At 38.1% G+C, this 14,696-nt stretch overlaps 1 protein-coding gene across 1 annotated transcript; it reads left to right on the forward strand.

Moving 5' to 3' along the window:
* The first annotated feature begins 5,168 nt into the window (after positions 1-5,168).
* On the forward strand, positions 5,169-14,370 carry LOC148834991 (fibroblast growth factor 8). Its single transcript, XM_088915787.1, has 3 exons — positions 5,169-5,382; positions 9,957-10,063; positions 14,092-14,370. The coding sequence occupies exons 1-3, from the start codon at positions 5,169-5,171 to the stop codon at positions 14,368-14,370; spliced, it is 600 nt and encodes a 199-aa protein (XP_088771913.1).
* The last annotated feature ends 326 nt before the right edge of the window (positions 14,371-14,696 follow it).

A 14,696-nucleotide genomic window follows, 5' to 3' on the forward strand; every position in this document is an offset into this window, starting at 1 on the left:
TGGGGGGTTACACATCTGTTTCAGAGCTGACAAGAGTTTAGATTTCTTAAAACAATTGTAATTAAACTTAGCGGAGCTCTTAGCGTTTTCGTCTCCCGAAGGGGTATGTAGAAATTTTAATTTTATGATCCCTCTCATACCGTCGTTCACGCTCTACAACGCTAGATGTATTTGCGCTTTTCATGTGTTCGCATAACCAGCTGAACAGCTGAAATCAGCAACACTTACAAGTAACTCGGCAATGCCAGATAATAAAGATACAAGCCCTGTATTGTGTGCGAGAGAACGAAACTGGGAGTCCCAGTTTCCAGCCTTTCTTTACAAAGACGAGAAGAGATGGTACCTGCATGTTTGTCTTTCTTTGCAAATAGGTGTTTAATTAACTCGAGTACCTGCAAAGAGCAATTTGCATCTCGGGTATTGCAGTCTTTGGTATAATTGATTACCAGCGATCAGTCAAAAGTAGACTAACCGATGTCTTTCAATTTGAACACTCCGTCCTGAAGGACATTTAATGGGTGCTGAACGGTGCCAGCTTTAGTTGCTTTGGGGGTCAAAAATGACTTTTGTGGACCTTATAGGGTTGCGCTAAATTGACAGGCGTGCGTTACTTTTTTTCAGTCGGTGAAAAGATAGCTCTTCTCATTTAGGAAACAAAATGTTAATGGCAATTATAGGCTTTGATAAGATAAAGAAAAGGTGAACAGCAGCGAACGAAGCAGGAGCTACACATCACAGGTTTACAGTAAACTTCATCCCTGCCAATCAGCTAGGCACAAGAGTCTAGGAGAATAGGATCTTAAAAAGACGAACTGGCCGGTTCTCAGGTCTGTATGAAAGGCAGTGATGTTTTGTTCTCCGAAGTTGGTCCGCGCGGGTTCAGCCTTTTCAATTTAAGGAAGCTAGAAATTATTACCTGTGTTCTCACAGTAGAATAGAACGAAATTCGCTAAATACAACATATCAAACTGAACGTGGCAAATCTAACTTTGAAAATATTGTTTATATTTTCTAGGAAATTGTTTTAAAAAGAACATAATATTACTCATAAATCCTCTGGTAAGTGTAAGGCTTGAAGATCCTTGTTTTAAAATAGCAAAATGTATATATGGTGCTGCTTTAATTGTAAAGGTCGTGGATTAAAAAAAATATTTGAGCATACTTAATGACGGAAGTTCAGCTGTGCTGAATTGTTGTGTAAGATATAATTTCTCATTTTTGAAAAAAAAGTTGCAAAAATGGTAACAACCCCTCATAAATTCATATAACTATTGCGGTATGTATTCTTAATAAACGTTTCGACATGCATTTAAATATAATCGGTTTACTCGTTGCTTTGATAAGGCTACAATGCTATTGGCTTCTGGTTTTACGAGAATAATAGATGTTAACGAGGGTAAAAAAGGCCGTTAAAAGCCACATCGCTCTGATTTAATCAACTTTGCAGCCCGTCGTTTAGCTAGAGGAGTTATTAAACAAAACCGTCTGGGTTGACTTGCAGTATTTTAAAAAACATAGAACAATCATGGATACATTCAACATGACCTAAGCCATCATTTAAGAGGCAATGATAACTTTCCTTAATAAAATGGTAGTTTAAAGTTAATGTCGTTTTTCTTGAAATTTAGAGTCTCTCAATAAAAAAATTAGAAAGTTGCATCTTAATTTACCCTTGGCCCTCATACAGTGTGTTTCATTTTCCTTGACGTGAAGCATATGAACGCTATCGAGTTATTGAACGACAAAGCTTCTTTTCTACTCTTTGCCCGTCCTATAGATATAGACAAGCTACACATTTGGATTAGCCTTATCAATAGTGAGTGGTATGGAATTAAGTCCTGATTACGAAGTGTGGGAGTACTAGTGTCAAAGACACTAGATTACACTGGATGGAAACTTTATATAATTGGGGATTTAGAATTGGGTCCTTTTCCCCTTAATGTGTTTTTAATAACCGTTCTCCTTGCATTGTTCTGCGTTTCTCGTATCATTTTGGAGCTCCAGCAAGCGGGTTAGAAAATGTGAAAAGACGAGGCGAGAACAGGGCAATTTAAATAGTTGAGAATGTGATATTCCTGGGGAGGCGTGAGTGTTGTTGTTTTTTAAAGCTGTAACGTTTGTAATCCCTTTAATACGTCTCACACATTTCTTTGGTAACGTCACCCCAATACACAAGTCGGCTATATCAAAGTGTTTCTGCATCAACTATGCATCATTATTTTCTTTTAAAAAATCATCAGAACTTCATAATTACATGTACTTTCTTTTTTGATACTTCAAACAAAATAGCTTAAGCTTGTCAAGTTTTAAAGTCAGCCATATAAGATAAGGCTCGAAACGTGCCTTTTTTTCCCCAAAGTTTTCAAATTAGGCTGCATTTTTTCACTCCCAGTTTGGAAGATTTTCCATTATTTAGGCTTATAGTCAAATGTATCGCTGCCATAAAAGATGTTATTTTATCTAGCGAACGTCCATCTAATCCCTCTGTCACACTCACAAAAAAAGTGTATCTTTTCAGGTTTCATTTGAAAGCATTGACCTTTGTATTTTTTTCGTTTTACCTACATGCGTTTTTTTTTATTTTGGATATGTTATAGCTCCTCCCGTTTTCACTGAAGTGTTCGCTTTTGTCCAGGTGAAGGTATATTTTGATTGGGGGCAGCTATTGTTCTAGAGCGAAAGAAAAGGAGGCTGGTACCGAGGATCTTCCTACCATTTTAATCAGGGGTGCAGGCGTGAACAGGGGGTTGACATTGGAGACTGGAATGGGAGTAGAGGAGGGGATAGGGACTGGATAAGGACTCAGTCTAACACTGCTGCTCACAGAAGCAACATCACCCAGGGCTACTATTACCAAACGGGATTGCGAACTCTGCCACTACTGACCGACTTCAAGGAAAATCACTACAGGATCCTAACAAATTTATCAGGACAGTAGAAAAAGAAGTGATTCACCAAACAGAAACGCCTCGCCAAGGATTTTTCTCTGGGAAAGATTTTTTTTCGGTGTGGTCGTGACACGAAAAATACAGTACTAACTGCAACTAACTCTGGGGAAATACATTGGAGGTTTTTATATATGCGTATTTATTTCTTTTGTACACTCTTCTCTGCATTTTCGGCATCAAGCGTTTCGTCCAGCTCTGAAAGGTGCTTCTGGTGGCTACACGTTGTCCACGTTTTTTATTTATATAATTTTAAATTATTGATATAAATTGACTTTGACGCTTTTGTGAACAATCAACGTCCCATTCTGTCAATGAATTAAACCTGTTAGGGGGGAGAGAGTATAACATTGGATGATCCTTGTCTTAAAACGGATTATTTCTCCGCTGTCTTCAAAGACATTGATTTGATAGATATTTTCTTTTTTCCTGTCACTCTTATCTTCTCGATTGTTCGTTTTTTTTCTGGGTTGCTGAAAATTATATTTCACCTTATTCTAACGCAAGGATTAAGAAGAAATAAAAAGACTACGACAGTTGCCACTGGGCTGAACAGTATCTCCCTTCAGTTGTTTGTCAGATAAGAACCGCTATCTCCTGCAAAGGTACTGAGGGATTCTTGAACTATTTCAATTGCAGAAGGGGGCAAATTTGTCTTATTTTAAATAATCTTTAAGGACAATCAGGCCATTCATTTGCTTCTACTATTTCAAAGCAACTTCAAAATGAGGATCATACCTTCAAGATTAAGCTACCTGTAAGTACATTTGCTTTATCCTTAATTTGTTTATATTGTTTTTGAAATGTTTTAAGTATTCAGCTATCTTCTTTTCTTCTTTTCCAGGATACTTCACCTCCTCGCTTTATGCTTCCATGCTCAGGTATGTGCTTTTTATGACCCTACCAGACTCTGCTTTTTAATTATGTTTTAGAATATTGTATATGGATTGACTTTGTTCAGATGAAACGCTTGGAATTAAGATAAAGTAAAAGTCAATATATTATTTACGTTTGACTATAAATCACTTGAAACGTTTCATTAACTTTGTCAGAGTATATGTCTGAATACGCAATATACTTTGGTATCAGAGCTGTCATCCGTGGAGGGCGTAAATATGGCATTTGTATTAAATTGTCATAATGACATCAGTGAATTATCAGCATATCGCTTTACACGATTTGTACAGTGAAACATGTTTCTAAGACGTCAGGTGATTCTCAACGAAAATAGTAATAAATATTGGAGTAAATATATATGTTTAAGGAAGTGCACTGTTATTCTAGAATATTAATGACGTGAATGTGTGTGCCTATATATATGTGATGTCTGCACACACATCTTGAAAACCCGTATAACTAGGAGAAAAAATGCAATTGCTAAAACAGATGGGACTGGCGTATGGCTGAAAAATTGACAGAGGATCGTTAAAAAATACGGCACAGGTAGAAAGAGAAGAGGGTGTAAGATAATTTTATTGGTAGGATAACAATATATCAGATGGAGATCCTACTGAGTGAGGACAGCGGTCTCGCCACATGCTGTACTCGTCACAAGCTGGCAGGCATTTCTCTAACCATATTGCCCCTCGTCTTAAAGGAGAAGCTAGGGCAGAAATATATGTGCCAAGAGTAGGTTTGTGGAGAAGGTCAAGGGGGGACTATTAAGGCCAGTTTTCATTCACCAGTCCCCGTTGTTTCTTTAAAGCAGACCTCTCAATTTGACATGGGTTATTGGGAGTCCAGCTTGATATCTTCTCTATTCCTCGAGTTGACGTGAAAAGAGAATCACCCTTGAACATTTGCTCAAAATACATGCAAAGTACACTGTTCTTGTAACAGGTTTAAAGATCAGCCGTATATACGGTGCTAATCTTCGGAGACAAAACGCGGTGTCCTGTACACGAACTGCTAGTATAAATTCCTATTTCATATTTCCGGACAGTACTATCTCGGTTACAGTGATTTTCAGATTCCTACAAAAGTTTTCCACTAGACAATCCATATACAATGTCCAGTCTTTTGTCTTTGAACTGTTTTTATATTTAATGTACTTTGTAATTCTAAATTACATTATGTAGGGTACGCATGTATTTAAGGGCAATCTCTTTTAAGAATAAGAGTCAATTTGCTTAAATCCTTACACTTATAGTAGGAGACAATATACATATCATTGTATATAGTTATTTGGGGGGGTCAGATATTCTTCAAGAGATATGTAAAGGTATGTTGTATATTTCTTTTCTTAATTTCTTAAAGGTAACCATTCAGTCCTCGCCTAATTTTACACAGCATGTGAGTGAACAGAGTAAGGTGACTGACCGGGTGAGCCGTAGGCTAATTCGGACCTACCAGCTGTACAGCCGGACGAGTGGCAAGCACGTGCAAGTTCTGGGGAACAAGAAAATCAATGCCATGGCAGAGGACGGCGACGCACACGGTAAGCGCTCTGGTATTTCAGATACACAAATGACCGTGCACGGGGGAAGGGCCACCCAGAGATCACTCTCAAACATTTATGACTGAAACTTGCCATAGGTGAACCAATAGAGGCTAATTGATTCAGCTTCATCGAATGTGGTTGTGAACACAGCGCGTGTTTTAATAACATGAGCCGCTGGAAAGTACATCTGTTTGTCTAAGTCACTAGAAGTAAGGGGTTATTTTATTCGGACAATATAAACAGAGCGCTCATTTTTACGTTGAAAGTGCATTGGGGGTTATCATGCTAAAGGCACGATCTAGTCATTTATACTTTATACCCTATTTCCCTTCATTTGCCAGATTGTACGTGGCATTTTCGTATTATTCCTTATTCCTCACAATGTTGTATGTCTGGCATTAGTTAAATAAAACAATTACAAATCTGCAAAATGTGCATAATTGCAAACGTTACACATTAAAGATCGGTATAAAATGTTTATAGGACAATTGGCTATATAACAAAAGGTGATTACAGGAAATTATATAAAGGTTTGCAATACCTAATGCCTCACTTTACTAAAAATGAATGTGCCTGAGGTGTACTCTTTTTATGTATAGACATTTTTGTATTATATATAATGATATCTTTTATATTAGATAAGACAATAGCTTAAATTTATGAATAATTATTGAATTATTATTCATATCCAATAAAATAACAGAAGGCGTTACAACATAAAGCATTTTTCTGGAGGGAAAATGAACCGTATTTCAACTGTTGAAGTTGAAAAGAGGCCGCCGACTGCAGAAAATGTTAAAAACGGTTTCTAGATTATTCTGAATGCGATTCTCAAGAGAGAGCAGTATGTCTGGAAGAATCATTAGAACTCATCTTACTTTAACCTTCTGAACATTTCCTGACTAGCTTTCCCCCCTCTTCGGGCCAGTTTTAGGATCAAATATGTCTAGCCGCATTTTAACCTCTAGACTAACAGTCTTTTATACTTTTTATTAAAAGATTTTTGTATACCTTGTAAGAAACGGAGGAAACAATCTAAACCGCCCAGCAGGTTCATTGCGCACGGGTCTTATAATTGGAATAACAAAAAAGGCTGACGTCTTGACCAGTTATGTTTAACTAATAAAAATCTATGAAGACATTCCCATATGTACCCCGAACCTGATAAATTTATTACTCAGAGCGGTCCATGGTAGAAAAAAAAATGTCACAGTTTATGTTTTCCCAGTCACACTTTTTCGGGCGACCTGAATTTGCACACGTGCTGGACCATGGATGGCACATAAAATAATCACAATTAAAATCTGGCATTCACTTGATTCCACTCGAGTAAATATCTGAAATGTTGGCATTAGCGAAGGATCCCCGTTAGCTCTGCGGTCATCACCGCCCAAGTTAAGCGTGAAACATAAATTCAGTTACCAGTAGTTGTGACACCGTTTTGATGTAGCATTTAATTGTAAAGTTGTGCTGCTGGCTGGTTCATTTACATTTAAGTGTGTTGATATTGACAATAACAGCAACGATAATAATTATCATAATAAGAAACACACCCGTTTATTTTAAGAACAATCTGGACGAGGGCTGATACGGCAGAAACGATTGCGGGTTTAAATTTTCTGTAGTTTTTCTGTGTTAAGCGAAGGCCACTTCCTAAGCATGATCTCCCCATGCAGTCAGTAAAAATCAATACTCTTTAGACCTTTTACTGCCTACGTGATTGATTTTCCTGCCGTTCCTAGATAGAATTAAAGGACATTTTCTCACTTATTCAATTAAAAAGCTGGCCCTCGCACTGGTAATAAACATGCTAATGATATTTACAAAGGGTTTTCTCAACATCCCCACGCAGGAAATAAAAAAAAGAATTCTAATTGTGCTCATTTTAATAAAAAACACATCTGCTTTGTAGAGGACATATATGTAAAATACTTCTAGAATATATTCTTACCAATTTCCTTGCCTTTTGCATTTATTATTGATCATTCAAATTTACCCTAGCATAGTCTTTGTAAGCATTTTGAAATCAATACTCACTTAAAAATTAGTTTTTATAATGGTGCTGATTGGTAGTTTGGGTGTGTGTTCTGCCATATGACTGCAATATAGATGAGATTATGAATCAGAGTTAATTTTTCTCTGCTGCATGTTTGAAGAGTTGCATCATCAAAGAACTTCTCTAGTTTGTCCATCCACACACTGTGGTGTGTTTCGGTCTGCAGGGATTGCTGGCACTTTAGAGTTGGAGTTGGTGGCTTTTAATAAGAGTGCAAGCAAGTTGGCTAATGAAGCTGAAATCTCATATTCCCTATTGTATCTGTTTTGGGTGAAAACTGCAGTCTGGTATTGTTCATGTTTACCCGGTGGGTTTTTGGCAATGGCAGCTTCGTGTGTCTCCCTTCACACAACATAGAAAATAATCAATGGGAATCTTAAATGATCCTTGTGTAAGAAATGACCCAGATTTGGACATGGGTGGTCTGGCGGAACGCATACGATGTCGCCAGACCTTTTGTGGAGGTTAGAAAGGTGAATGTGTCCTCAGATTGAAGTGGCAACTTGAGGCGGCGCGGGTCCTTCTGAAAGGGAGAAAGAGGAAAAAGCCAGAGATCCAGCAAGAAAATTCCAAATTACTCCAAAAAGATCCGAGGTAATCGGGTCGGCCTAGCGACTGACCCACCCCCCTTTTGCCCTTATGTTTTGAAGCGCCATTGATCGGGAATTTGCATTTCTTTTGTTTGCAACTCAATCAATGGCTCCATTAAAAACCGAGACTAAATCAATAGCTTCTCTTGACTTGTATAGACAAAAAGGTGAAGCACACTTAGACGGGTTTTTCTTTCCTGGCCTGCATGTCATTTGCGACTGTTGCAAATGACAAGTTGCTAAAGGCATAGGCCAGATCCACTCTGCCGGCCTGTCTCTCCTTCTGGGTTTGTCAGGAGAGGAAGAGAGGGTGATTCCCCCTTCTCAGGTGGACAGTTTTTCCTCTAGGTAGCATTTTGAGAATCAAAGGACGGGCAGAAATGTCCTTTCTCCCTTACTTCTCTCTAAATAAAACAGTCCTTGGTAAATAAACAAGTACAAGGGCGAGCACCTGCTGTCTGTAAAGCATTGAATGAATCATTTTATTTTCACTTGTGTTTAATCTTTATTTAACCAGCAGGCTCCCATTGGAGATTAGAATCTCTTATTTCAGGGAGGATCTGGTCTTGAAGGTCATTCAATTAACAAAGATGCATCGTTCCATTATTAACAAAAGCAAGGTAGTGACATCTCTCAATTAAAGTTTAGAATTATCAGGCAAAACCAGAACAATATCTCATCTGACTTACAAGAGCTGAAACAAGTTTCAGGTCTCCATTAGGGTCTGATAAAGAGCTATGCTTCTGAAATACCTTTTTTTTATTTCCTGTAACAAATCTAAAATCTAAAAATGCCTACTCCTAGCACAGTTTGAGATTATATTTAATGCTAAAATGACATCTTTTCCACAGCTAATTTATACACAAAATAAACAACATTTCTATGTTTCAATTGTATAGGTTTTCTTCCAAAGAATATAAGTTTTGGATAATGAAATATTACCTGATTTTGAGTTGTATTATTAATTTTAAATGTCTCTATAACAGAATAGTACTCATGTGAAGTGTAACATTTTGGGTATTTGTGTAGAAATATCACTACTGTTTTTTAAGATCTTTTTTTTTCAGAGAAAAGCTTTTTTTTTCAATTTAAGCTTAAAGTTGGATGTTTGATAAATTTCAGTATTCTTTAAAACAGATCAATTGACTCTAATCGAGTTTTTTTATTGTGATAAATTCACAACAAAACTACACTCAGAAAGCAAAGTTTAATCATCATTTCTTCATAGGTTTAAAAATCAGTAGTTTTTAAAGGAAAATAGCTTATGGTATGTAGTAATTATAAAGGCCATGTAACATTAACATGTAACGGGGGGTTAAAGGACATGTTTTGAAGTCTGTGATGATTTTATTTAAAGTTAAAATAATTTTTTCTTTGCTCATTCTTTTGAAAAATAGTGCCACTTTCCTATGGTTAAAAACATTTAGAAAGAACAAAGTTTTCTATTCCCAAATACAACCAAAGTTAAACCTGAGATAGAAGTATAATGTACAAAGTAAAAGGCTCATTTCAGGAAGTGGCAGGTCTTCAGAATGTCTTTTTCTTTGTCAGAGAAGTGTGCTACACATGTTTTTATCATTTTAAAAGAATTTAAGCTTGCATAAATCCTCAGGTATTACAGACAGGCAGGAATGGTCCCTACAGATTATAATGTATATATGTGTGTGCTTTAGTAATATGTGCATATTGTTAAAGAGAGCAGTGGTTTGTGGTGAGGGTTTAAAATTCTTTCTGAGGAGATACACAGTTACCACACTAAGGGGACCCCAAAACAGACCCCTCTTGCTCGATCTTAATAGGTAACTGATGGCAACTGTACATTTAATTAAACCTTGGGTGAGAAGTGTGAAGCAGGGGAAGGGTTGCTTACTATTTGTTTTTGAAAATAATGTCATTTAAAAAATACTTTTCTTTTCTATCCCTAGCGAAACTCATAGTGGAGACGGACACATTTGGCAGCCGGGTTCGAATTAAAGGCGCAGAAACTGGATACTACATCTGTATGAACAAGCGAGGGAAGCTGATTGGCAAGGTAGGTTATAACATTTGACCCGATTCCTTTCACATATCTCCTTATAAAAGTCCATGAGAATTGCCAAATTCTGACATTTGGTTCTTTCATTTGCTAACAAAATCTAGAGGAATTCCACCTTCTTTTGAACAATGTTTACCCTTATAATTTACTCTCTTTTCAAGCAAGTATGCTTGAGGTAATGTAACACACATTACAGTACAACATGATGCAGCAAGGCAGGGTAAATCCTGCATTCGTTCTGCAGCAAATTGTTAGAGCTGATTGGTATTGCTTTTTAGTGAAATTTGTGCTGTATCTCAAGGGAATGATAAGGATTTAATCTGCCACAGATAAGCAGTAGTCAAATAAATTAAAAAAAGTCCAAATTTATGGTCACATTCATGTAATTCTATCTTGTTTTTGCAAGCAGCTCTGACTTTGCTTTGTGTTCTGGTTATGACCTTACAGTCACTGTAAAGAACAAAATTTGGCAGAACTGCCCGCATTTCTTTTCTAAGAATAGAACATCTCTTTTCTTTTCCTCTTAAATAAATTAATAGCTTTGCTATTGTCTCCAATTACATGCTACATCCACCTGCCGCAAACGGAGAGCTTTTTTATCTAGCACAATTTTCCCATTATTCATGTTTATCTTTTACCTAAAAAGGGTCTTCTAAGCTTCATTTGCAATTGGTTTCGCTCATATGTTTTAATCCTGAGCTTCACATAGTACCCACAACAAATAGACTTCAATCTAATCGGTATAATAATCCATCAGCAAAGATCAGTTTACATTTTTTTTTCTTTCATTCTGTAGCACTGACAGAACGGTACTTGAATGTTCCAAAAGACGCAAAGGGAAACACTGTTTTCTATTAATAGGAATAAAACCAAGATGGCTTAGAACCAGATTGTGGGGTAGCTTTTTAATTCTGTTTGTTGTCATATGAGTAACACTTTTATTCACTTACATAACTAGCAGCTCGGTGAGCTCCAAGTCTGTATTTCTCTGCTGCACTCCAACTAGCTTCTCATCAGAGTTTATTGGTTGCTCTAAGGGTGACAGGATGTAAGGAGTTGGATCCTACCACATTCCTTTTCCAAGGGCTCTTTTTTCCAAGGGTAGATTTGTGCATCCTTCTTGCTGTGATCGGTAATAAACTCAGATGCAAATGCTCTCCCTAGCTCCGCAGCACCCTGCCTGAGGCACCATCTGTCTGGGACCCTGATCTTATTCTAAGTGACATCTCTGCAGTCGAAAGCAGAATGTATCGGATTGTTCTGGGAGAGGTCTATGTGTCGTTCTGTTGATACATGGGCTATTTTTAATAGTCCCATTGTGCTAAGCGGTAGGAGATAAGGTTCCACTCTTCATTCAGCTGATCGGGGCAGTGATTACAAATTTGGCCCAACGTGATGCATCAACCATCTCTTAAGTGACCAAGAGAATATAGAGTTTATGATGACTGTTATAATAACAGTCCTACTAATAATGATCGTAAATAATTGCATTTATACAGCAATTTTAATCTTAAAGCACTCTACTTATAGGAGGAGCCCACATCACCCACCACTGAAGTAGTCGGTAGCCATTATGAACCAGCAGTCCCACAACACAACTGATAAGGGAGAGAAGTGAGAAATTACATCACCAATTGATTTAAATGAAACTTTAAGTAGGCCAGGTTGTGCAAGTCCAGACTGGAATTTAGCCAGACTGGAACGTACTCTTCTGAACAGTTCCTGACTGTAGTCAGGACCTCAGTTTAACTTCTCATTTGAAAGGTGGCACTTCCTACAGTAGTGTCTTCAGTTACCATCCTTGGTCATTGTTATGGGGAATTCTTGTCAAAGGGATACACCAGCATCACTTTACACCAGCCATCTATTTCCTTTAGCAATCTCCCATCCCAGTACTGACCGGGCTGAGCCTTGCTTAGCTTCTACGATCTGACAAAATCAGGCTACAATAATGGCACCACTGTTATTATGTTGAATTATGTTCTCCATTTCCATAGAGAGACTACACAAAAGCAGTCATTTATGTATTTTTAGCATTGTCCCAAATCATAAAGAAGTTGTATTTCCAGACGGTGTCGCAACACAAAGCACTACTACATTCATTACAAAAGTGCAGTTATACCTGTGTACATGAGCATACACTATCAGTTTGTGATTTTCAGTGTTGTGCTGGGATTTGGGATGTAATAGGCCAGTAGGTGTGCATGAACAGTAGAAGTGTCAGGAGTCCGCTAGCAGGAGAGAGGGACTGTAAGCTGATATGCACTTGAGCAGACGGGCTGCTGATTGTGCGGGGCTGGGGTCAAACTTGTTTGGACATCGCAAACACACCTAGAGTGAAGGGGCTGCTGACACCCAGCCACTGCTGCAGTGCGATCAGCAGGCTCCTGGGAGAGAGACTTGCAGGGGGCAGCCCAGGCAAGCATGGTAGTTCCAGCTGACCAATCATGCTTTCTCTCTGAATCTGTTTGGTTGTTTTGGGCTTTCTAAATTATTTCCTGTTTATTTTAATGCACCTTCTGTGCTTTCAGATGGAAAATCTGTACAGTGCCTCATTTCATTGCTGCGTCAAGTTGTTCAACTGAAACTAGAAATACTAGAAAGCTTGACAGTCTCCATAATGTTTGCTTAGGTGACAATATTTAAAAAAATAGAATGAGAATATTAATTTGAACTCATTTTACTTTTTCATACCCGCATAGTTGTTTCTTGTACTTACACTTAATCTAAAAACTGTATTTTAAGTTGCCCTGGATAACGACGTCTGCTGAGCTAACTTTTTCAAGTTGGTAGCATAAAAAAATCACATCATAAACTGGTAATGAGGAATAGCTACTCTGCCATTCAAGGCGAACTTATATATGAAAAATGAGCTGGATTTGCATGTTCCCAAGAGAGGAAGAACTATTGAGCTGAAATTGATTTTTGTTGGGATGTGTGACTGGAGGGCTCACCCTTCCTCCACACCAGCCAGTGAGAACACAATTACAACTGGCTGGATCCTAAAAAAGTTAGTCCGTCTACTCCCTGGGGAGAGCAATGTATCAACTGTGTCAGTATTCAAGCACCACCCCTCCAAAACAAAATTAGGCAAGAAAGCATTTGCAAAATGGTTTAGAAGACCAAATTTCATTAAACTCTTAGTCAGATGTTTACACAGTAGACTTTGTGGGAAAGTATGAAACTGAAGATCTTTGTCACATCGTGTTGTAGTCTAACCTATTCCTGAGAGTTCAGTGTTTTTTTTTTTGATTGAGGCAACTGGTACTGTTTTAATGTTTTATTCAGAAATCCTTTATAGTAGTAAAAGCAGAAACATGATATGTAAAAATTAGAAACAGATAGTGCAATTTAAAAATAGTTATATTGCAAAATGTAAAGGGAGAAGCAGTTTATGGTTTGACTAAAATGAAAGCAGGGGACTGGATTATAGCTTCCTAAACTAAATCAAATTTGAATCTTACCACAACTATAAAATACACATACAACTAGAAAATATACATGTCTCTGAAGTTATCTACAGTCCTTAGCTACGATAACTTAGATATTAGCTGTCAAGGACTACTGTTCCTTCAGTTTCTTGATGAATTTTACTGAAAAATGGAAAGCAGCAGCTCCCAACCTTGTGCAAATATTATTGTCCTTTTGGTACTTGATACACTTTTTAATAGCTTAATGTCAGTGACATTCGGGGGTCTACTGGCTAATTGGGAGTGGGTTCATCCCAGTTCCTGTAGTGTTAAGAACACTAAAAGTACAGTGAGACCCATTAATCACATGCTTAACCATCACTGACAATGTCCTCAGTAATGTTGAAGGCATTTATACAGTTGTTCAGAGTGGGAGCTCAGACTATATACTCTCCCGTCATGGGCCTTGAGCCCTAACTGTTTATCCATGCTTCTCAGCCCTTTCTTTGTCTGTGAACAAGTGGAAGAGCGGAATTAGTTGGATTGCATCTCCCGTGTGAAAACAATTTTTTTGTGTGGTTGTGTCGCACTGACTTACTCTGGCTCTCCCCGCAGAAAAACGGACAAGGGAAGGACTGCGTGTTCACCGAGATCGTGCTGGAGAACAACTACACGGCACTGCAGAACGCCAAGTACGAGGGCTGGTACATGGCCTTCACGCGCAAGGGCCGGCCCAGGAAGGGCTCGAAAACGCGCCAGCACCAGCGGGAAGTGCACTTCATGAAACGCCTGCCCAAGGGCCACCAGGCCTCCGAGCAGCATAGACCCTTTGAGTTCATCAACTACCCTTTCAACAGAAGGACTAAGCGCACCCGCTACACCGGAGAGCGGTAAAAGGCCAAGAGAAAATCAACCCCAGCCAACGGAAAAAAACGAGCAGCGGACTCCTCCTTACAGACTTCTTATAATATTTTGTACCGCAAAATTAATATACCACCTAGTTGTCTATAATTTTTCAGAAAAGGAAATGGAGAAAGAATTAAATAATCTATTTTTGTACTCACTTTTTTTAAAATGGACTTGTGAAAACAGAGCAAAGCACGATATTCATCAAGGACGTGTGTGTTGAGTCTCAGTTATGTTTTAAATTTTGTTTTCTTCTAAGCAAAACTTTGATGGTTTAAACGAGTTGCTGCATCACACCTGCTGCTCATGGAGTT

Source organism: Atractosteus spatula, chromosome 5 (genome assembly GCF_055471065.1).
Source record: "Atractosteus spatula isolate fAtrSpa1 chromosome 5, fAtrSpa1.hap1, whole genome shotgun sequence".
NCBI classification, from domain to species: Eukaryota; Metazoa; Chordata; class Actinopteri; order Semionotiformes; family Lepisosteidae; genus Atractosteus; species Atractosteus spatula.

Bases quoted from the DNA above. Each gene is read 5' to 3' on its own strand.
- LOC148834991 (XM_088915787.1), top strand. From the start codon at position 5,169: ATGTTGTATATTTCTTTTCTTAATTTCTTAAAGGTAACCATTCAGTCC. The intron at 5,383-9,956 runs GTAAGCGCTCTG...TTCTATCCCTAG, and splicing joins AGAGGACGGCGACGCACACG to CGAAACTCATAGTGGAGACG. The intron at 10,064-14,091 runs GTAGGTTATAAC...CTCTCCCCGCAG, and splicing joins GAGGGAAGCTGATTGGCAAG to AAAAACGGACAAGGGAAGGA.